This window comes from Protomyctophum parallelum (assembly GCF_964188405.1).
Source record: "Protomyctophum parallelum genome assembly, chromosome: 4".
NCBI classification, from domain to species: domain Eukaryota; kingdom Metazoa; phylum Chordata; class Actinopteri; order Myctophiformes; family Myctophidae; genus Protomyctophum; species Protomyctophum parallelum.
The window spans coordinates 43,517,712-43,539,490 of NC_139700.1; the positions used below are offsets into that span (position 1 = coordinate 43,517,712).

The following is a 21,779-nucleotide window of genomic DNA, read 5'->3' on the forward strand; positions in this document are numbered from 1 at the left end:
GAACCGGAAACACTTTCCTAAAAAAGTTGACTTTACAAAGTGACCTCACATCCCGATCGTTTTAATTTATACGATATATGATCCAAAAAGCGTTCATATTTTGCGGGAGAGACGGATGAGGAGCAGATATGAAGCGCCAGCATATCGATCCATTCATCACCACAGAGAGCGCCCTGGATTAGGAGATACGAGTCATTCTTTCCGCCGCACTAACATGCGAGTCAATGACAAGCTAATAGTTGCACAGAGCGTTAGCATACGGAAAGCGAAAAGCGAAATGCCAAAAAAAAAATTAGGAAAAATTCTGAATATTCTTATCTCGCCCCGTATCACTAGGACGTCGCTATGACGTCCACAGACGTCCAAGGCACTAATATTTCGGAATCCTTATGACGTTTAGGGACGTTTTATGTAAAAATTGTGTTAAATGTTTACGCCTTGTGTGTGTGTGTGTGTGAACAGGTGGAGTCCTACAGCTCGTTCTGTGGTGGTCTTCCTGCCCCCGAGTGCTCCGACAACCCCCTGCGCTACAAGTTCAGCTGGAGTCCATACGGAGTACTTCTGAACACCGTCAGCCCTGCCATCTTCCTCAAGGACAACGAGGTACCATACCGTACAGTAGAGACAGTGCTTTATGAGCAGAGGAGGGCTTCGGGTGTCTTGTCCAGAGAGCACGGAGCGGTTATTGACAGACACCCGCACAACGTTTTGGACGTATCAACCGTTACTATACTGTGCGCGAACGTCCTGTCATTTGCAGGTCACACTGGCAGATACACAAGACGGGTGCAAATACTTAGTTTAGACAGTTTTTGGTTTAGACTAGTCATTGGTTAGACCAGTCATTAGTCCTACAACTACAACCTATCTCAAACCCTCACCCTAAACCTAACCCCCCACAGGGGCAGCACACCTAAACCTAACCTTAACCCATGTCTAACCAATGACTAGTCTAAACTAAGTATGCACCCCCACAAGACACAAAGCTAGTACACAGCATCAATGTAGCTTTGTGGCGTTGTAGCTGAAGTTGAAACCAGCTCAACCTTTCTTTGTAGCTGTTCTGTAGCTTTTGTAGCAGCTACAAACGTCTAATGTGACATGACGTGACAGCTTTACCTCCCCTGTGTCCCGCTGTTCCACAGGTGGTGAGCATCCCAGCAGGGGGCGCTCTAATGGACTCCTCGGTAGCCATGGACTTCCTGCCTGGTTTCAACCTGGAGGGTTACCCCAACCGGGACAGCACCAAGTATGCAGAGCAATACGGCATCGAGTCAGCGCACACCCTGATCCGAGGGACACTCCGCTTTAAGGTGCGCATTAATACTGAGGCCTTCTTCTACAAGGGCCTTCTAAATTTTCTGAGAAACGTATGTTGCTATATATATCGTTGCTGTTGGGCGGAAACCTCTTATCTCCATATTTTAACTTTTTGTGTTTTTTTTGTAAATGAATGCCCTACTTCATCACACTACAGCCTCACACAAAAGCATCAAAAGTAGCAGATATACAAGCTCAAAACGTGGCGTGGCGTTAATTTAACTCATTGATCGATTTTAATAAAATACTTTATTTTGAGGTGGGGGATAGATCTATTTATTTATGTATTTTTTGGTGTTAAGGTTAAAATACAATACCATAAATGGACCGTGAAGTTGTCCAAAAGAGATGCAACAGTTAACCACTTTCAAGCTGGCATCCCTATGTTGGGTATGTCAAAGAATAGGGGAAAAAAGCAGATGCACAAGCTCACAACGCATCGCATTGCTTGTAGATTGCTTGTTTTCGCAAAATTGTAAAACTGTAAAAAAAAGAATTACAGGATCTGTAAAAAAAAAAAAGGAGGAAAAAGTACTAATCTATCAGAATGATCGAGTAGAGAGAGAGAGAGAGACTCAAATTGAGTTCTGTCAGAGTGGGCGGACTGGAGGAATTATAAACGTATGAATACAGTGTGTGCTGTCGCCTCACAGCTAGAAGGTCCTGGGTTCGATTCCCGCTCAGGGCGCTGTGGGTGCTGGCGGCGTGTTTCCTCCTCCGCGTCATCAGTGCCCATACCCGAAGGCGGGGTTGGCGAAAGGGCCTTTCTGTGTGGAGTTTGCATGTTCTCCCCGTGTCCCCTAGGGTAGGTACCCTCACAAAAACATGCAGTAATCCTGGTCTCTAAACTGCCTCCCCCTGGCCAGCCGGGACGCCAGATGGAGGGGAAAGGAACTGGTTGGAATAGCATGCTCCTTCCACGCGCTACGTCCAACCAGGGAAACTCCCCCCTGTCAGGTGTAAAGGAGCAACTTGGACACTCAAGCATGAAGGAAGCATGAGTTAAGTCCGTTGCTCTCCCTAGGTTGGCGGAGGGTGTGTAGAGCCCAGGATCACATCACAGGATGATTGACACAGGGGTGAAAATGGGTTACAAAAAATATTAAAAAAAAAAGATAATAATAATAATACAGTGCTTGGCCTTCCCCTGGCCAGCCGGGGTGCCTGGTGGAGGGGAAAGGAACTGGTCGGAATAAATTGTTCCTTCCACGCGCTACGTCCGGCTGGGGAAACTCCCCCCTGTCAGGTGAAAAGAAGCAGCTTGGACTTTTCATGCATAGAAGGAAGCATGAGGTCAGGTCCGCTGCCCTCCCCATGGTTGGCAGAGGAAGTGTAGCGCCCAGGATTACATTAGATAATTGACACCGGGTGAAAAAATGGGTTACAAAATCATGGGTATACTTGGAATTTGTATACATTTTATAAGGAATAAAGAAAATAATCGAAGTGCAGAAGGGGTCTTCAACAAGGCGTTGGATAGCCAACATATGACGTGGTTTGCATTATCGTGATGCAATATTAACACATTTCACTGGGGACCCCCCCTAGTACCCCCCCCCCAGGACCCCTTTGAAAACCACTGATGTAATCAATCATTTGGGCCATTATATTGTGTTTCTTCCACAGGGCTACACCAGCGCCATCAGTGGGTTTGTCAAGCTGGGCCTGATCAACACGGATCCCAGCCCCATGCTGGGACACACCTCAGCTCCCGTCACCTGGGTGAGGATCCAACATCCAGTGTTTTATATCGCTTTATATCGTTTTCCTCCTCACAGTAGCATATAAAACAATAACGGGTGCCCATTTTGTAAGAACAGTATACAGGACTTGCAAGCTTACTCTTTCAAGGGCAGAAGAGTTGATGATATAGTAATCTCAAGCAAAGAAGAGGTTGCCTATCTGGGCTGCATTCTCAACAACAAACTGACAGGTGGAAAAGAAAGTGAAGAAAGTCAATCCAAGAACAAGATATTTGGACAGAATCCTCTTTTTCTTTTTCTTTTTTTAAGATATTTTTTTGCGGCTTACGCCTTTATTGATTTTTTTAAGGGATAGAAAGTAGGCTGACAGGAAACGGGAGAGAGATGGGGGATGACATGCGGTAAAGGCCGTGTCGGGTCCGGGAGTCGAACCCGCGGCACACCGCGACTGGATCACCAGTCCGGTGCCCAGACCCTTACGCTACGGCCTGGGCCGACAGAATCCTCTTGTCAGCAAAAGTGCTCTCAGGGCTCTTGCCTGAGCCCTATGCTTGCACCTCCTGGTTCTCCAACATCTCAATGTCACTACATAAAAGCTTCAGACCTCACAACACACTTTGCTAGTTTTGGAAGACTCAGGGTAGAACCAAGACAGGTTAAGCCAAACATCACTGGGATTGGTATTTAAGGTAGTCAAAGGGGCAGTGCCCTCCATACGCTCATACATGACTAGCTAATTCACCCTTTGTCAAGTCCCGCCCGTGGTTGTGCCCCTCGGCACCCATTGGTTGCCGTTTTGTGGTTGGAGAAAAATCCTCTCTCTCCATCCACTACCATTGAAATAACATGTTTTTCAGTTGCTTCGTATTGATATGCTGTGCACTCAATTCTTATTTTAAACTTTGTGTCAGTAAAAAGGTGCAGCATGGTGACTGCAGGGCATATCATTTGTTTTTAGTTTTTTCCCAAAAAGATGTTTTAGCGAATTTAACATAAACAAGGTGGAACCAGGGCGGAAGGCAGAAAGAGCCTGCTGGTTAGTCAGTCAGGGACCAATCAGAAGGCTGACAAAGGGTTAATTGTCCAAAGTGAGTGACACCCACAGCCACAACGCTAGAGGGAGAGACCACGATCAGGCACCACTCAAATTTAGAACAAACAAGGGACATACTGTACACACAAAGCTATGCATTGGAGCGGCTGTACAGCTCCAATGAAAATATCTCTTACCTTCTGGGGGTCCATGGCACAAAACACTTCATCTGGGATGTCCTTGGCACGAGAACTACTGCCATAATGCACACTGACCCCCACTGTGCTCCTCCCTATGCTACAGAAAGGCCTGCTGTCCAAGCAGATGGGTGTGTCCACATCCACCTCCAGCGAGGCCTTTGAGGGAGCCGTCTATGAACACATTGGAAGAGACGACTTCAGGATGGACACCCTGAGATGGTAAAGTCTCCGTGTTACCTTTCCTTGTGCGCACCCAAGATGCTCTGGAGCAGTTAACCACTATTCTGGGGATCGTTTTTTTCCCAGGGTCATATCTGCCGATTCTGACCGATTCCAATATTATACAGAGGACCACAATGGAAACAAGCCTATAGGCCCTATAGGGGCTTGGCCCAAAGCCTGTAAATAAAGTATTCAATCAATCAATTCAATACATAGCCTGTACTCTTTTGTGTCTGTCACAACTGAATGAAGTACACAAATTAAATGTAGAAAAATGTAAAGTTTATTTTTACTTAAGATCTTACATCACATTTTATTTGGCTTTTGAGGTCCTAGAGGTACTAGACACTTTTGATTTATATTGAACTCATTGATGAATTTTTACATTATTCAATTTTTATGATGAATTTTTACACTTTTTATAATTTTTTTGCTGGTGAAAACCGATTAAATAATCAGGAATATCTTTAGACCATTCCGATACCAATATTGCATTTTTATGGCCGATTCCGATTATGCTACCGATTATTGTCGTGCATCCCTTGTCTCAACTAAATTCCGTGTGCTTGTCAGGGTGGGGGGGGGGGGGGGGGGGTCCCCAGCTCAAATATGATGATCGGCCGGTGCGATGGGTCGGCCGGTCCGTGGGTGAATCAGGCCGGCCGGAAAAAATAAATTTTGGTACCGGCCCATGGGTCGGCCGGTGCGATAGGTCGGCCGGTCCGTGGATAGGTCGGCCGGTCGTTTGATAGGTCGGCCGGTCCGTGGATAGGTCGGCCGGTCCGTGGATAAGTCGGCCGGTCCGTGTATAGGTCGGCCGGTCCGTGGATAAGTCGGCCGGTCCGTGTATAGGTCGGCCGGTCCGTGGATAGGTCGGCCGGTCCGTGTATAGGTCGGCCGGTCCGTGGATAGGTCGGCCGGTCCGTGGATAGGTCGGCCGGTCCGTGGGTGGGTCGGCCGGCCGGAAAAAACCCCGAAATGGTAACTCTGTCATTTCTCTACCGTTTTGGACGGGGGTGGGCTCATTTGAATCGTGTCATTTGAAAAATGTCAACGTCGTCAACGTCAAAAATGTCAACGTCGTCACCATCGTCGTCAACGTCAAAAATGTCAACGTCGTCGTCTTCAACGTCAAAAATGTCAACGTCGTCAACGTCAAAAATGTCAACGTCGTCAACGTCAAAAATGTCAACGTCGTCGTCGTCAACGTCAAAAATGTCAACGTCAAATGTCAACGTCGTCGTCGTCAAAAATGTCAACGTTGTCGTCAACGTCAAAAATGTCAACGTCGTCAACGTCAAAAATGTCAACGTCGTCGTCGTCAAAAATGTCAACGTCGTCAACGTCAAATGTCAACGTCGTCAACGTCAAAAATGTCAACGCCGTCGTCGTAGTCAACGTCAAAAATGTCAACGTCGTCGTCGTCAACGTCAAAAATGTCAACGTTGTCGTCGTCGTCAAAAATGTCGTCGTCGTCGTCAACGTCAAAAATGTCAACGTCGTCGCCAACGTCAAAAATGTCAACGTTGTCGTCGTCAACGTCAAAAAATGTCAACGTCGTCGTCGTCAACGTCAAAAATGTCAACGTCGTCAACGTCAAAAATGTCAACGTCGTCGTCTTCAACGTCAAAAATGTCAACGTCGTCGTCAACGTCAAAAATGTCAACGTCGTCAATGTCAAAAATGTCAATGTCGTCAAAAATGTCGTCGTCGTCAACGTCAAAAATGTCAACGTCAAATGTCAACGTCGTCGACGTCAAAAATGTCAACGTCGTCGTCGTCAACGTCAAAAATGTCAACGTCGTCGCCGTCGTCGTCAACAATGTCAACGTCGTCGTCGTCGTCAACGTCAAAAATGTCAACGTCGTCGTCGTCAACGTCAAAAATGTCAACGTCGTCGTCGTCAACGTCAAAAATGTCAACGTCGTCGTCGTCAACGTCAAAAATGTCAACGTCTTCAACGTCAAAAATGTCAACGTCGTCGTCGTCAACGTCAAAAATGTCAACGTCGTCAATTCCTTGCTGTTCCACCTGGTGGTCCACGGACCACTGGTTGAGAACCACGGTCATGGATGGATGGATGGAGTGTGCTTTGTGTTTAGTTGTTTACACTTTAAATGCGATTATGAATATGTGTGCATATCTGAAGTACGCGTTCATTTTTCAATCAAATTTTGGTTTAAAAAAAGTGTCCTTCTAGGTCAAGGCTCTGTCGAATGATTATTTTTGAGCCGTCAGCATTGAAAAGAAAAGGCAGCATTTGCTGCCGGCCTTGAAATGTTGAATTACCGAAGCTGTGAAAGCAAATAGAGACGTTCCATTTTCCCCCCGTAAAAAAAAAAAGCGGAAAAGGCGCACGATTTGAACCTAAATTGAATAAGTCATTGTTTGTCTATTCATCCTGTCATAAAACAGTGATTAAAGGAAACTGCTCATCTCTTTAGAAATACCCAAGGATGTGTTGAGGTGCTGTCAACTCAGCGGTGATGATGATAAAGATTTATTTTGAATATCTTTTTTTTTCTTTTTTTTTAAGATTTGTGAAGGTTTCTGTACTTTTGGAAGGAAAATTGACCTTCTTGTTTTGTACTTGTTTTCGTCAGGCTTGGGATGTTGGGAGATGAAACTGTACCACACGCGGAGACCATCCTCGCTGCTCTGGCAAAACACCTGGAAGCCAGGCTCTCCTTTGGTACGTTTTACACAGTCTGTTGAACAATGTCCGGTGTAGCTGCAGTATACTGTAATGCACCATTTCCCCAAACACTAGGTCGGGACCCATTTGTGGGTCCCCTTATTTTTAGTTTTCTAATATTTTAGCTTTTTATTATTATTATTTCAAAACATTTTCAAAAAACATTCCCAAAAAAGAAAAGCTTTTGATGAATTAAAAACAATATTCGAAAATAATTTCATGAATAAATAAAAATAAAAATCGAAGAAAGTCCATAAATTAGTATCTTGTGAAAATAGATCTACAAGCACACAACACGGCGCGAAGCGGCACATTGTGACCTTGTAGATCTGCTATTTTCCCTACTTTGGGCGAACATCAAATTTATGTTTTGGGGGGTTAAAAGTGGTTTAGGAACCACTGCTGTAATGTACTGTATATCTGATGTATGTATAATGTCGGGAGGAAACCTCTGGTCTCCATATTAAAACTTTTTGTGTTTCTTTTTTTTTCATTCAAGTTAAATGTTATGTTCATATTTTCATGGGACCCTGACGAAGGCTGATTGCCCGAACGCGTTGGTCCTCCCTTTTTGTGTAATGATCTCTGCCATGCCTTAAAACATACAACAATGGCTTTGGATGCCAAAGTGCCTTGGATCCTCTTCTTTATCTTCATGATTAAACCTCGCCAACGAGCACCTGTGTTCAGTTCAAACAAACCAAGGACCACGGCAGCACTGTTATTTATTATTATATAATATAATATATATATATATATAATAATAAAATAATATTACATATAATAATACATACACTATTAATAGTGTATGTATTAAACTTCAATATATGAAAATAACATTTAGTCTATTCCATGCTGTATCTATCAAAGTCGTATTTGAATTAAATGTCCATCAAATCTTCTTCAATTTGATTTCAATATTTTTTGCACCTTTTCTTTTTTTTAATGCATGTGACCCCATTCATCCCCCCTTGCCTTTCATGTCCCCCGACGCCTCGTTCAGATAAAGGTGAGAGAGACCTGATCGTGATGCGGAACGACGTGGGCCTTCGTCACCCGACCGGCGAGCTGGAGACCAAACACATCAGCATGGTGGTCTACGGAGACCCCGACGGCTACTCTGCCATGGCCAAGACCGTCGGATACCCGGCAGCCATTGCCGCACGCATGGTGCTTGATGGTGAGTGCTCACTCGGCGGGAATGAGAAGAATGCCACGTCGTGCGTGTGTTGATTCCATGGATTGAGTGCTTTATCATGTCATAAATGTACATGGCACCTTGTACAGTAAGACATTATTAAGGATATAAGGAGAACACACCAAAGTGTCCTGGGGATTGTTTCCATTCTTTTGATGTAAAGCACTGTGACTTTGTCTAGAAATGTGCTATATATAAATGCATTATCATTATCATTCAATTCATCAACGTAGTATAAAGAATCTGCCCAAAGATTCACTCCCATCAACGAACACAAAGCATTATATTGTCACTGTCGGGTGGAAACCTCATATGTCCAAAACTGTCACTTTCCAGGATTAAAGTTCAAAAATAGAAAAAGTAGCAAATATACAAGCTCAAAAATGGTTTATTTGCGCCGCGTTTTGAGCTTGAGCACATTTGATACTTTTGTGTGACACTGTAGTGTTATGAAGAAAAAAAAGTTAGAATATGGTGAAGAGGTTTCTGCCCAACAGAGCAATGATAAATCGGAAGGTTGCTCATAACACGTTGCGATGAGCTTGTAGATCGGCTATTTTCACAATTTTAAAAACAAGGTGTTTTAGTTTGTAGATGTAGAGAGAAAAAAGGACCTTCATCAGGCATCAGGTCTGAACGACTGAAACGTTGCTCAATAAATATTTTTTCTAATCTTTAGTTTGTAACAAAACTCTTCTATTCACACTTGTGCAGGGGAAATCACTAAGAAGGGCTTGGTGGTTCCGATGACGAAGGACATTTATGGACCAGCTCTGAAGAGGCTGAAAGAGGAGGGCCTCCGCTTCATCTCCAAGAGCACGCTGCAGGAGTAAACCAAAAACTAATCTCAACCTTTTGTGTGATAATATCCTTTCGTGTCGCATGCTTGGCTTATCGCTGCCAGTCTGCCAATTACTTGAAATGTATAATGGGATGGCGGCTAGTATTACACTGGCATTTTTTTCGTAATATAATTGTTTACATCATGGCGGTCAGCAGTGATAAATCGGTATAGAGATACACAAACAAGTTACTGTTTTAATTTGAAGTTCACAAGGGAACAACTTCTCTGTTCCGTCAATGTAGGGGTTCACTCAGCTCATGGGAATTTAAAACACTGATTCTCCACCTTTTTAATTTCAAGGCCTTCAAGTCTGATATCGTCTCTGTCGGGTGGAAAACTGTTACTTTTCAGCATTCAAATATTAGATAGAAAATAGCAAAAGCAGCAGATCTACAAGCTCAAAACGTATCAAGCTGCAAGTTATCAAAAGCTACTGCCAGACAGCACATTGGGCCACGGACCCCCATTTGATACACATTTTTATCTCTAGGACCCCGATTTACACTTATAGAAGTAGTTCACTCAAAAATGACTTATTTTCTCTCAATTGAAGCCGTGAATTCATGGAGATTGTTTCGTTTTTGTCGCATTACTAAAGCCAAAAATCTAGTAGGAGAGTCTCCATTATATTCTGTACACCCTCAGTTAAATTGAGTTCCAGACCGGTTAAGGGTCCATTTTGAGAAACGCTGATTTAAAACATGCCTTCTCAACACAGTCCCCTGAGTGCCCTTAGACACTGAAAGCTTGTCAAGGCCCATAACCATGTTGTTTGTTTACAACAGTCATACCGGAGGCATCAATGGACACGCCACAACCTGCGCGTCTTTCAGAGCTCTGTTCAGTTCTGTCGAGTGTTGACGGCAATGACCACCAAAACATGTCATCAAGAGATTGACATGTTCATACTTTTATTGCAGTTTGTTTGTAAAGTCTGACCCTTGGCTCTTTTGAGAGGCAGTGGAATAGACCAAGGTCTGCACATAATACATTGCATGCAAACACATGCAAAGGAAGAACGGGCCACTGGTGACGGCAGTGCTTCAAATGGTAAACATGAGGAGAATAAACAAAAGTACCCCTGTTACGAGTTCAAGTTCAAGAGCTCAGCTTTGCCAGTGCAGTGGTGGAACAGGGAGAGAGAAAGACAGAGAGTGAATGGAAGGAAGGACAAGAGATGCATAACAACGTAGCCTGAAAGAGACCTATGCTTTTCTGTGCTTTTCTGAGGGGCGGGACAAACTAGCACTGGAAACCGACGCCGACTTCCTATTGGTTCACCAACCTATAAGCCCGCCTCCACTCCACCCGCTCCCCACCTCCTCCACCTCTCCTCCTCAGTAGAACGCAGCGGAGAACATTGCCGTCACCAAATTCTGAGTGTCGCCCCTCTGCGCTGTTATTGGTTAGCCACTATGCCACTTTTCCTGCTGGGCTCACCCAGGATTTCTTTTCTACGCCTACGGTCCCGAGGCCAATAACAACGTAACATACAACAGTCTCAGCCTACGTGTACAGTATTTGTGTTATTCATCCGGATCGGTACAGTGCAGTTCAAGTCATTAATAATCGCGGTGCAACCGAATCTATAGAGGTTTTTTGACGCTTAAAATTCTTCCACCTTCGCTGCGATCATGTGGCATAACTTGACGCACGCCGCTGGCTCGAGTGTCGATGTTTTACGTGTGTGGTTGTTGATCTGTCAGGGCCTTAACTGTTAAATCAGACCTCATACAGCGTCATACAAAAGTATCAAGATCCAACAAGCTCGAAATGCGGCGCAAACCGACATGTTTTGAGCTTGTCAATCCTGAAAAGTGATGAACTGTTAAGGACAAAATGGGGTTTCCATCCGACAGAGACGAGGTGCTATGGTCTTATTATATGCGACCAGGCATGAGCATTGTACAAGTAAGCATCTTAGCAGCAGTGCACAAAAGACATGATATATATTTATTGTCATTGGATTCAAAATGCAATGACATTTTTGCGTTATTGAGTTATTATGTTTGTCTGGTTCTAAATGTGGCTTTAGAGTTACTGAGTTGAAAATAAGCTTTATTACGTTTGCCTGGTTTTAACAGCTGCAGAGCACGTCTTCCAGTCATCTTTAATTCTTAGAATGATTTCAGAGCAGGTGGAAAACGTCTTCTGCGAAGAGATGTGAAAGATGGCCATTTAGCAAATAAATCTGTATTGAAGCAATAAGTGTTTAGCAGACGTCATTCTAAGAATTGGCTAAATTAATTTATGTGACCCTGCATGGTAAAAAACATGCGCCTTTTTCACTAACCATTACATTTGTAATATTCTTGTACATACATTCTTAGTATGTATGTACTTTATGTCAGCTCATACTGTATGTCCAGCAAATAACCATTGCCCAGTCTTTGGGCTTTCAAACGGCAATCATAAGTGTATTTTGTGTAGTCACCTCTGTAAAAAAAGACCATCTACTAATATTTTGATGTCTTCATGCAAATATGTATGTTGGTGTGTCGTATGGTCATATTCTAATTATTCTAATATAATTATTTGTAAAACTGTAAAACATCTGCAAATATCTCAGATGTTATTTTTTACACATGATAGTTGTATTTTTAGACACTTCTAAACACATCTTTTGATTGGATTTGTACTCAGTTGAGATATGACAGGATTTCTTCGATCATACCAAAGGATTAATATATTCTTCAATTAAGTAGTCTAAATGTGAAGTTTACTGAAAGGATCAGTGTGCTAAAAATCACTGAATTCTGCATCCAACGGTTATTTGCCTGAATAGGCTTTTTGACCAGTACAAAAACAGTCGGATATGAAAGTCTAAAACTGAAACTGTAACCTGAGGTCAATCATTGAAAGGTCGTTTAAGTGGTGTGTGTGTGTGTGTGTGTGTGTGTGTGTGTGTGTGTGTGTGTGTGTGTGTGTGTGTGTGTGTGTGTGTGTGTGTGTGTGTGTGTGTGTGTGTGTGTGTGTGTGTGTGTGTGTGTGTGTGTGTGTGTGTGTGTGTGTGTGTGTGTGTGCGTGCGTGCGTGCGTGCGTGCGTGCGTGCGTGCGTGCGTGCGTGCGTGTGTGTGCGCGCACGAGTAATCATTAAATTGCCCCTGTTGCTGAACCAACACTCTATGGCAATAACTAACAGAATATAGAGCTATTTTAACAGGACATATCACATACGGCACCTTTTAACAGTCAGTCCAATCCAGTACGAAGCCAAATGATTATAACCTGACGCTGCCAGATCCAAGAAGCTTGCTACACAAATTTGTTTCACAGCTTATTGGGATCTGGGATCGCGGAAGCAAATTCGATGACGGGGCTGTTCCTTTTTTTCAAGATACTTGGTAGATGATTGGATGGGACCGTCTGTCTATCACCGTGTGGGCGTGCAAACACAACCAATCATATTGACGTGTCTATATAGCTTCACATCCGGTTTTGCACATATCCCGCCCTTAGCTCACGCTGATTGGCTCGAACCGGAGCTGAACTCCCTGAGAGGTCCCAGATGGTTGTGGTGTTGGGGAACATGGTTACCCAATACCGCCCCCATCTGGCAAAGTCAGGTTAAAATGATTACGGTTGGTGTCTGATTTCCTCCATATGAACTGTACAGTAAGTATACTTGAATGTGCAATGTATGTTGTTTAAACTGTACTCCTTCCTTGCACATCATTTTATATTTCATATCAAATATTAAACATGGTTTTGGCTGAAATGTCTGGTGTGTAAGAACGTTATATATCTAATGTTGAATCTTAATGTTCTGAGGTCCAGTACATCTGTCTTTCAAATCAAATCAAATCAAGCTTTATTTATAGGCCTATAGCACATTTAAAACAATCGAGATTGACCAAAGTGCTTTACACAATAAAATCTAGAAACAGTCATGCATATAACTTGAAAGCACTATATTTCTAAAACTATGGAACATCAGGCAAACATGTCCACCGTATGATGAACCTAAATAGGTTTGAATGGGGTTTCTAGACTAGGTGTAAGTATGTAGGACTAGTAGCATGCCAAAGTTTGTGCTATTGCCATTGAGAATGCATTGGGTGTTTAAGTTATATAACTCCGAATCTACAAAACATTTCAAAGTAAAAGGTTCCACAGTAAGCTGAATTATAAAAAGTGTGAATGGAGTTTCTCTGTGAAAGTTAGGGGAGAACGGGGTAAGATGAACCACCCCCTTTATCTAGAAAACTGTGTTGCCATGTGACCTTAAATCTAGTAAGCATCCATCATTTACACCTGGCTGTGAAGTTGGGAAGCACATGGGGAAAGTAGAAAGCATTTTACACAAAAGACAAAGTCAAATTTTGACACATCATGTAAAATGACTTATACAAAGCAAAATGTACCTAGGTCTAAAATGTAATATACACGTTGATGATTTGCCAATGGATAGTGAATAATTTAGCAAATAAATTGTCTGAAGTAGCTTATTCTAGTCATTGTTTTCAAAAATGGTGGCTGGGGTAAAATGAACCAATGTCCGGGGGTAAATTGAGTCAATGGGAATCATTATTCATATTTTTTGCTACTCAAATTATACTGAATGACCTTTAATTTGCATGTAGCCTACATACTCATTTAAGAGAAGTTTGCAATATTGTATTAACAATATTGCAAATATAAGGTTCTGAATAACAAACTTTATTATTGTCCTAATATTTTTTTAATAAATAAACAAATAAACATGAACGTAAAATGAAGCCTGTCAGTCCTTGTATTGTAAATCGCCATCTTTCTAGATCCGTTTGGGCCCAGCTGGCCCATTGGCTGGCCCAGACAACGAGGCGGGACTTCCCCCCGTCTTCTTAGTTGGTTTTTATTTTGACTCGAGTGGGTGGGGAATCCCGATCATAGACTGTAACGGTAGCCACGCCCCTCAGAACATACGCGACTTTATGGTCATTCTTTTAATAAATGGGACCATCATTTTCCAAAAAGAATATTATGACATTAGAAATGAGACTAAACTAGTGACTGGAAGTAGAAAGTATTCATGACCATGTTTATTAAGGTAATACAGTCTAGGTGAAGTTGGGCCCAAATACATGGACTTCTATGGGGCTATGGGTTTTTTTGGGCCCAATGACAGCGCCACAACAGGCCATTATATGAACTTTCAGGAAATCCCGATTTCCTTTTCTTGGTGGCTTCTAGGGTGGCTTCACAAAATATCTGTCTGTCTGACTGACTGCCCCCCTGGCCTGGCGTCGTCATGAAAGGGGGCGGGGGTTTGAATGGGGTTTGACCGGCCCGAAATGGTCCCCGAGCCGTCTGTTCGTGACACCTGTCACTCACCCCTGGGAACCGCCTATTATTGTGAAAAGCCCCGTTGATTGCGCTGGTGCGCGAGTGTGGAGACAAACCTTTTTTTTTTTTTTTTTTTTTTTTTTACAGTCTATGAGACAAACAGACAGTCAGAGAGAACCGTCAGCGTTGGACCTGTTGTAAACGAGGAAGTTTCAAGTTAGCCACTCGATTCTCCGTGTTTGTTCCGTGCGTTTTGTTCCGTAAAGTGGCTTCAGCCTCGGGCGTGTTGATTAAATCCTGCAGAGCTACAACCATCCAAACGGACGATAAACCACAACGATCCCTGCATCCTGAGTGACCTGTCTCTGTTCCTGTCAGCTGTCACACACGGAGCAGTGGTATTTCCCCCTTGTTTTGTTTTGGAAACTTATTAACATTCACGTTGCGTGCGTGGATCTGGAACAATCATTGCAATTTGCAAAGCCAGCCCGTGGTGTTGTATCATGTATGAAATGACCTGACGCAAGGTTTTGGTTGAAGGTTACGGACGTAACCCCATTTCTTTGAGTGTTTTGACATACGTGTGTGTTTCTTTTGTTTATTTACAAACGTTTTGAAACAGTTGGGGGTTTGTTTCATGAACTGTGATGGATTGAGTTGTTTGTTATGTATGTGGGTTGAATTTTCAATATAATAACTGAGTTTATATGCAACTGAGTGTCTATGGTGTTTTATTTCTTGGTGTAAAAGGGTTTGCATTTTAATTTGTATAAGTCCTGTGTCGGTTTCACCAGTGGTTAACCCAGATGAGGAAGAACTCATAATAAAGGATAAATAACATTTCTCTGGTAGACTGGAAAACAATTAACCATTTCTCTGCGGAAACTTACAGTATGTAGGACTATAGCATGCCAAAGTTTGTGCTATTGCCATAGGGTGTTTAAAAATTGGTTGGTCCAATCTACTGTGGATGTTATGAAGGCAAGTTGTTTGTGCCATCTCCTTAGAAAAAGACAATCAATGTTTTGCTTCTACTCAATAAGGAGTCATCCATGCGAACTAGGCCACCAGGCAGGGGGTAATTGGGCGTGTAATTATGAAAAGTCAAAAATGCAAATTAAGTCATGAATACATTCGCTGCCTGTGCCTGGTCAAGACTGTCTGGACACATGACCTATTTTCCGCACAAAAAAAAGGTGCATTTCTTGGAGGGTCTTAGACTGGATTATGTATGTGAAATTAATTGGAATATCCAGTTCTTAGAAAGGATTATACCAGTAAGACGCCCTGAAGGCGAGAAGCGAGGTCTCAATATAGAGCTTCTTAATACGGCAAAGTTAAGAAGCAGGAGTTAAACTATTAATCTGGTGTCCTGAAGATGTAGGCCTCTGCGTCCTGCTGTCCGGTGTCCTGTGCTCTGTGAATAGTTTTGAAAGTAGAGATGGAGATTAAGGGAAACAGACAGATGGGTGGAACGGGTACTCTGACACGGGTATACAGTATTGCTTAGCTGGGTGGGGCATGGATCTCGTGTCTTTCAAATCAAATCAAGCTTTATTTATATAGCACATTTAAAACAATCGAGATTGACCAAAGTGCTTTACACTTGATCATTGTATTTTCTCCGGTGTTGCCTTCCTATAAAAAGAAAAGGAAGAAGCAAATTGCAGTTATTATTTTGAAGAAAATTACATGGTGATCATTTATTGTACCTGCAGTGAATTTGCATTTATTGAAGTTGGTATTTAATGATAGTAAGTATTGGACTTTACTCCACCCATCCTAACGAGTCACGCCTACACCTGTTTACACCTACACCTGTTTACATCTACACCGGTTTACATGTAGTATTGGACTTTACTCCACCCGGCTGGTTATCCTCAGCCTACACCCGTTTACATCTACACCTGTTTACATGAGCTATCCTCACGTTTGCATGCAACATGTTGCACATCTTTTCCCAACAGGTTCAAGTAGGCCTAGGGGAGACGGGGGTAATGTGAGACACTTTTTACATTTGCTCCCCTGTAGGCGAGCTAAAATGATATATCAGTCAAATTTACATATTTCCCATTCATTTGGGATGTTTCCTAAAAATGGAAATGATTAGAATGAATCCAAGACAAAGGGCAGTGAAAATATGATTGTTTTAAAAAAAAGTGGTCAGGTGTCTCACTTTACCCCAGGGCTGGGGTAAAGTGAGACAGACCAGAAAAATCAATGGGGTAAAGTGAACCACTTATTCTTTTCACTTTAAAACTACCATAAAAACACTTGTTTTAACAGTTAGAACACTGACAGCTAGCTTGACAACCACACATTCCAGAACTAATGTCAGACTAGTAACAGAATCATGGGAATTGGTCATTAACCACATTTTCTTTCTAAACACTTGAAAGTAAGTCTGAACAAAATCAAAGACAACATTCTGTAATTCAAAATGTTTTAATTAACATTCAAATGATTAGAACACAACACACACTTCACATCTCTACAAAAAGCAACACTTGCAAAAAGAGAAACGTTTCTCTCGGTCGAAGTTTCCCCCCATTTAACCCATTAAGACCGGGAATGTATCTGTGTCACTTTAGCATAGTAGACAGCAATTGGGTTCGGAACACTTGACCTTTAGAGCAGGCTAGTAGGGGCTCAGCACCATCAGAACCAGCTAGAACAGCTACAACTACAACTAGGCCTACTCTACATTCCAGCCCTGAGGCTGAAGGTTACAGTTTGTAAATACATCAACGATGTGATTATAATCCATTTCTAATGGATGAAGCCTGGAAGAGAGGTCATCAGGTGTCTCCAAACGTCTTAGAGTGTTTCAACCCTCAACAACTACACTCCAGTTGGCGGGTCAGCAGTGATTTAGTCACCTCCAGGCCCTCAGCTATAGACAAATCTGTGGAGGGGCGCCCCGGGCGCAGCCATCACCGAGGTGAAACCAGCTATAGCATTGGCCACACCCGGCCAACAGGGAACGCAGTGACCTGCTGGCCAGGTGCAGCAAACCAGTGCTGACCACACCCCAGCGACCACCTCGCCCAGGGAACCCCCCGCCCACTGTCCTTTCTGTCATGCCTGAACCAACGGCCTTGTGTGTTCTTGGGGGACTGCAGGCACTGAGGTCTCTAGGACTATGGTTTGCCTCATGCCTAGGGTTCTCCTACATCTCACCAGACTGTGCGGTGTGCATGTGTCCATCCTTGTCAGGTCACGTGTCCACACTTAGCCTCACTCTGGTGTATTTGAGTCAAAGAAGCCTTCTCAGTCGGTGTCACTGTCATTGTTGTTGTCGTTGAATCTGTTCTATCAAGTCTCCCTTCCTCCCCTCCTCTCGGGAGACTCTGGGGGTATTGCTTATTTGTACGTTCTGTAGCTTGCTTGGTGCCCTCTTGCGAGTGCTGCGACAGGGGTTGCTGGCCCCTGTTACCCCGCCAGTCTTTGCTGGAGGTCAGCTGTCTCTCCAGCGTCACTGACCTTCCTCGGTTGCCATCCAGACTTTCCTGGAAGTCACTGGTTTCCAAAGGTGAGGATTTGCTCTCTCTGTGTGGTTCCTCCATGCTGTTTAGGTTGTGGCAGCTTCTTCACCACATCACATTTCAGAACACGTGTGCCACATCGTTTTCCTTTATAGCAAATGTGGGTCTCTCCCATGCTTTCGTGTTTCCTGGGATTCTTTTGATAATTTGTGCAATTGTGCATATATTTCTGGTGTATTATCTTCTTTTCTGCCTTGGCCTCAGCAGCTGCCTTCTCCATCTCCACAAGGGCGGTTCCACCCCAGGTTGTCTTTCTGGTGTATCTTGGCATTTTCTACAATGTTTATGACATAGAAAATAAAACATATGCAATGTAATATTAGATTAAAATATGTTTAAGACTGAACTTAACTTGTGCCTCATGGTGGGGTAATGTGAGACAGTGTCTCGCTTTCGTATGTTTTCTCATGCCAATAAAGCCCTTTGAATTGAATTGAATTGAATTGGCTTCAACATATAATGGTCACATGACACAAATGTGTTGTGGTCATGTGATACAGGGGGTGTCTCACATTACCCAGTGTCTCCCCTACTTATAATGCATTGTTCAAGTGATTATGTGCCTATTTTGTTATTTCACTTTGATATTTTGAGGCAGCACACATATTTTTCAGCCAATGATTGTGCCTGTTATTGCACTTTATTGCCTCAATACAAGTCAAGTTGCCTCAAACATTATGGAACAACCGTCTTTTCTTTAAGAAGGGAGATGTAACACACTGCATGTATTTAAACCACCACAAGATGGCGCTGTACCAACAACAGACCACCTTTTACACTCCACACTGTGCAGATCAAGTCCCGCGAGACTTTGGGACGGGAGTTGAGTTGATGTATGAAATCCAAGATGGCGGAATAAACAAACCTATAAGCCTGATACAGACATCCACATTCCACAGACACACACGTCCTTGTGTTTATTAATATAAGTGTTTATAACCAACCAAAGGGTAAAATAATGCACGTGCGTGCGTGCGCACACAGCTGTGATGATCAACAGTTATCACTTATCACTCTGACCAACGGACCAATGACGGACGGACTGGATCCAGGTGACCGGATCCAGTGGGCTGGGCTTTGGATTTAAATAGGAGCGGCCATGTTGTTTCCCAGCATGCTGTTTGATTTGGGATCCAGGCTGTGTAAATGGTAAGTGTCTGTCTGTCTGTGAGTAGAGCTGTTTGTTCCAAGGTAAGAAGTGTTTGTTTGAGAAACAAGGTTTTATCCTTGAGCACTGTTATTGTTTAGACATTAGAGGATTTATAGGACTGTTTATTGTTTAAACATTAGAGGATTTATAGGACTGTTGTTTATTGTGACACTAAATGGACAATGTCAGGAATGTTTGTCCTTTTAGAACTCATTCACACATAAAGAACACATGTTCTGTTGCCCTGCCTGTGTTTGATGGCCTTCTCAATGCTTTTCCAATGGGAGGCACATGGTTTGACCAAACACTTGTGTTTGATTACCCCCCTCCATCAAACACAAATGTTTGGTCAAACCATGTGACTTCCATTGGAAAAGCATTGAGGCGGCCATCAAACACAGGCAGAGCACAGAACACATGTTTATGTGTGAATGAGGCCTTGGGCCTCGATCACACCAAAAAAGCATTGTCTTGTGTCTTGTCTGTGTTAATGGCCGCCTCAATGCATTTCCAATGGGAGGCACATGGTTTGACCAAACATTTGTGTTTGGAGCGGAGGGGGACAGAACACAGCCATCAAAGAAATGTTTGCTCAAACCATGTGACTTCCAATGGAAAAGCATTGAGGCGGCCATCAAACACAGACAAGACGGGTGTTTTTTAGGTGTGATGGAGGCCTTAGAGAAGGAAGCTAACAAACACAAACAAACCATGGTTCCCAACATTGGTGGAAAGTAAATCATTACCTTTACTGAAGTATAGTGTACATATACTCTCTTTGGAAACTTAACTAGTTTGTAGTTTTGTAATATTATTACTAAATGTACTAGCCTACATTGTTCATTTACCACTAGAGCCATATTTTGAAAATGGCTGATCTACAAGCTCACAATGCATTGTGAATGTGATGTGAGCTTTTAGATCTGCTATTTTCAAAAGGTTATTTTCTGTTCAAAATGACCAAGTATGCAGATTGTCCCATTTTAAATGTTTAAGTACATTTTGATGCCAAAACCTTTTTACTTTGACTCAAGTTATATAATGTAGATTTTGAATTTTAGATTTTTTCCCAATATCTTAAAGGGATAATTCACTTTAAAAAACAAACTTTTTGTCATTGTATTATCTACTCGGGCTTATGTGAACACTACAGACAGTTTTTAAGTTACTTTATTCAGTAATTAGATATTCAATATTTTACTGCCCTGACCCCTTCCGCAAACTTCAAAATCCATCTTAACCATGAGAGATTCATCAAACACTCAACTTATTTCCTGGTGACTGATGGTGTCCTTCAAATACGTGAGTGGGCCGTGCCTTTTCATTTTGCCTACCGTTCTTATTTATCTTTTAATAATAATTTTGAAAAATGCCCTCCAGAAGGAGGCCGCAACAGACTAAAGCATCAAAAATAAATAAGAACGGTAGGCTAAATGAAAAGCCACGGCCCTCTCACGTATTTGAAAGACACAATCAGTCACCAGAAAAAAGGTTGGGTGTTTTCGATCAATCTATCATGGTTAAAATAGATTTTGAAGTTACAATGGGTTCGTATAGGAAAGGGGCGCGGCAGCTAAAATTAATATCTAAATACTGAATCAAGCAACTTAAAAGCTGTCTGCTGTGTTCACATAAGCCTGAGTAGAGGCTAAAGTGAAATCTCCTTTTAATATTATATAATTTTTTACAATGTATGAAATCTGGATGAAGAGTGTAATGTTTTTATGTATGTCTTACAGGTTAATCATGTGTCATGTGTGACCTTGGATGGGGTCATCAGGAGATGGCTGGTATTGGTAATAGAGTGTCTACTCGGCTGAGCTGAAACGTATAACGGTGTCAACGAACGCTCCCTGAGATTACGAGGCGTACGGTGCTCGGGACGTATTGTGCCATACAACCTATGCGGCTCTATTAATACCGGCTATCTTCAACCGATCGACGGAAGGCCCCCCACGGTACGTACCTGGATTACATGTGGCTGTAGTAGAAACTAGGGCTGTGTCACCATTATGTTAAATTGACCATTGTCATACATATGATTGCGATTAATACATGAATACAAAGTTAAAATTTCGGCTTTAGGCTTCATAAACAAGCTACATGAGGCAGATATGACTAATTATATGCATTAATTACTTTGCCCCTTTTGCAACCAAATCTTATTTTAATTATGTTTGGGAGAAACACTTTACTGAGGTTATGTGTTTTTAGTATTTCAAAGTGTCCATGATGTCATGGACACTTCCTACCCAGGCTACAATTCCCATAATGCTTTGGTGCACTGCTCCTTGTGGATAGGGGTAGGGCTGTCTTACTGAGACAACATGTAGTCCAGGAAGGAAGTGAGCCCAGTGTCCATGACATCATGGAGCCCATGGACACTTTTGAAATACTACATATCTAAAAACGATGATTACCCACATACAAAACCCAGGAAAGTGTCTATTGTCGCCCAAACATCATTAAAATAAGCTCTGGTTGCAAAAGGGGTGAAGTCGCCCTTTAATGGGTTCAATCGTTAAAGCTGCTATAAGCAATATGTCAAATGTAATTACTTTTTTATTTTTTGGTATTCAGCCAGCAATGGGTAAAACAATATTT

At 42.6% G+C, this 21,779-nt stretch overlaps 1 protein-coding gene across 2 annotated transcripts in view; it reads left to right on the top strand.

Annotated features, from left to right (window-relative positions):
* aass (aminoadipate-semialdehyde synthase) overlaps positions 1–12,935 on the top strand; it is a 36,359-nt gene extending 23,424 nt beyond the window's left edge. For both annotated transcript variants that reach the window (XM_083762354.1, XM_083762353.1), the window contains 7 exons: positions 463–603; positions 1,146–1,313; positions 2,947–3,042; positions 4,360–4,475; positions 7,082–7,170; positions 8,177–8,353; positions 9,086–12,935. In XM_083762354.1, coding sequence (XP_083618480.1) covers positions 463–603; positions 1,146–1,313; positions 2,947–3,042; positions 4,360–4,475; positions 7,082–7,170; positions 8,177–8,353; positions 9,086–9,204 — 906 coding nt within the window. In that variant the 3' untranslated portion in view covers positions 9,205–12,935. The remainder of the gene's footprint in view (positions 1–462; positions 604–1,145; positions 1,314–2,946; positions 3,043–4,359; positions 4,476–7,081; positions 7,171–8,176; positions 8,354–9,085) is intronic.
* The last annotated feature ends 8,844 nt before the right edge of the window (positions 12,936–21,779 follow it).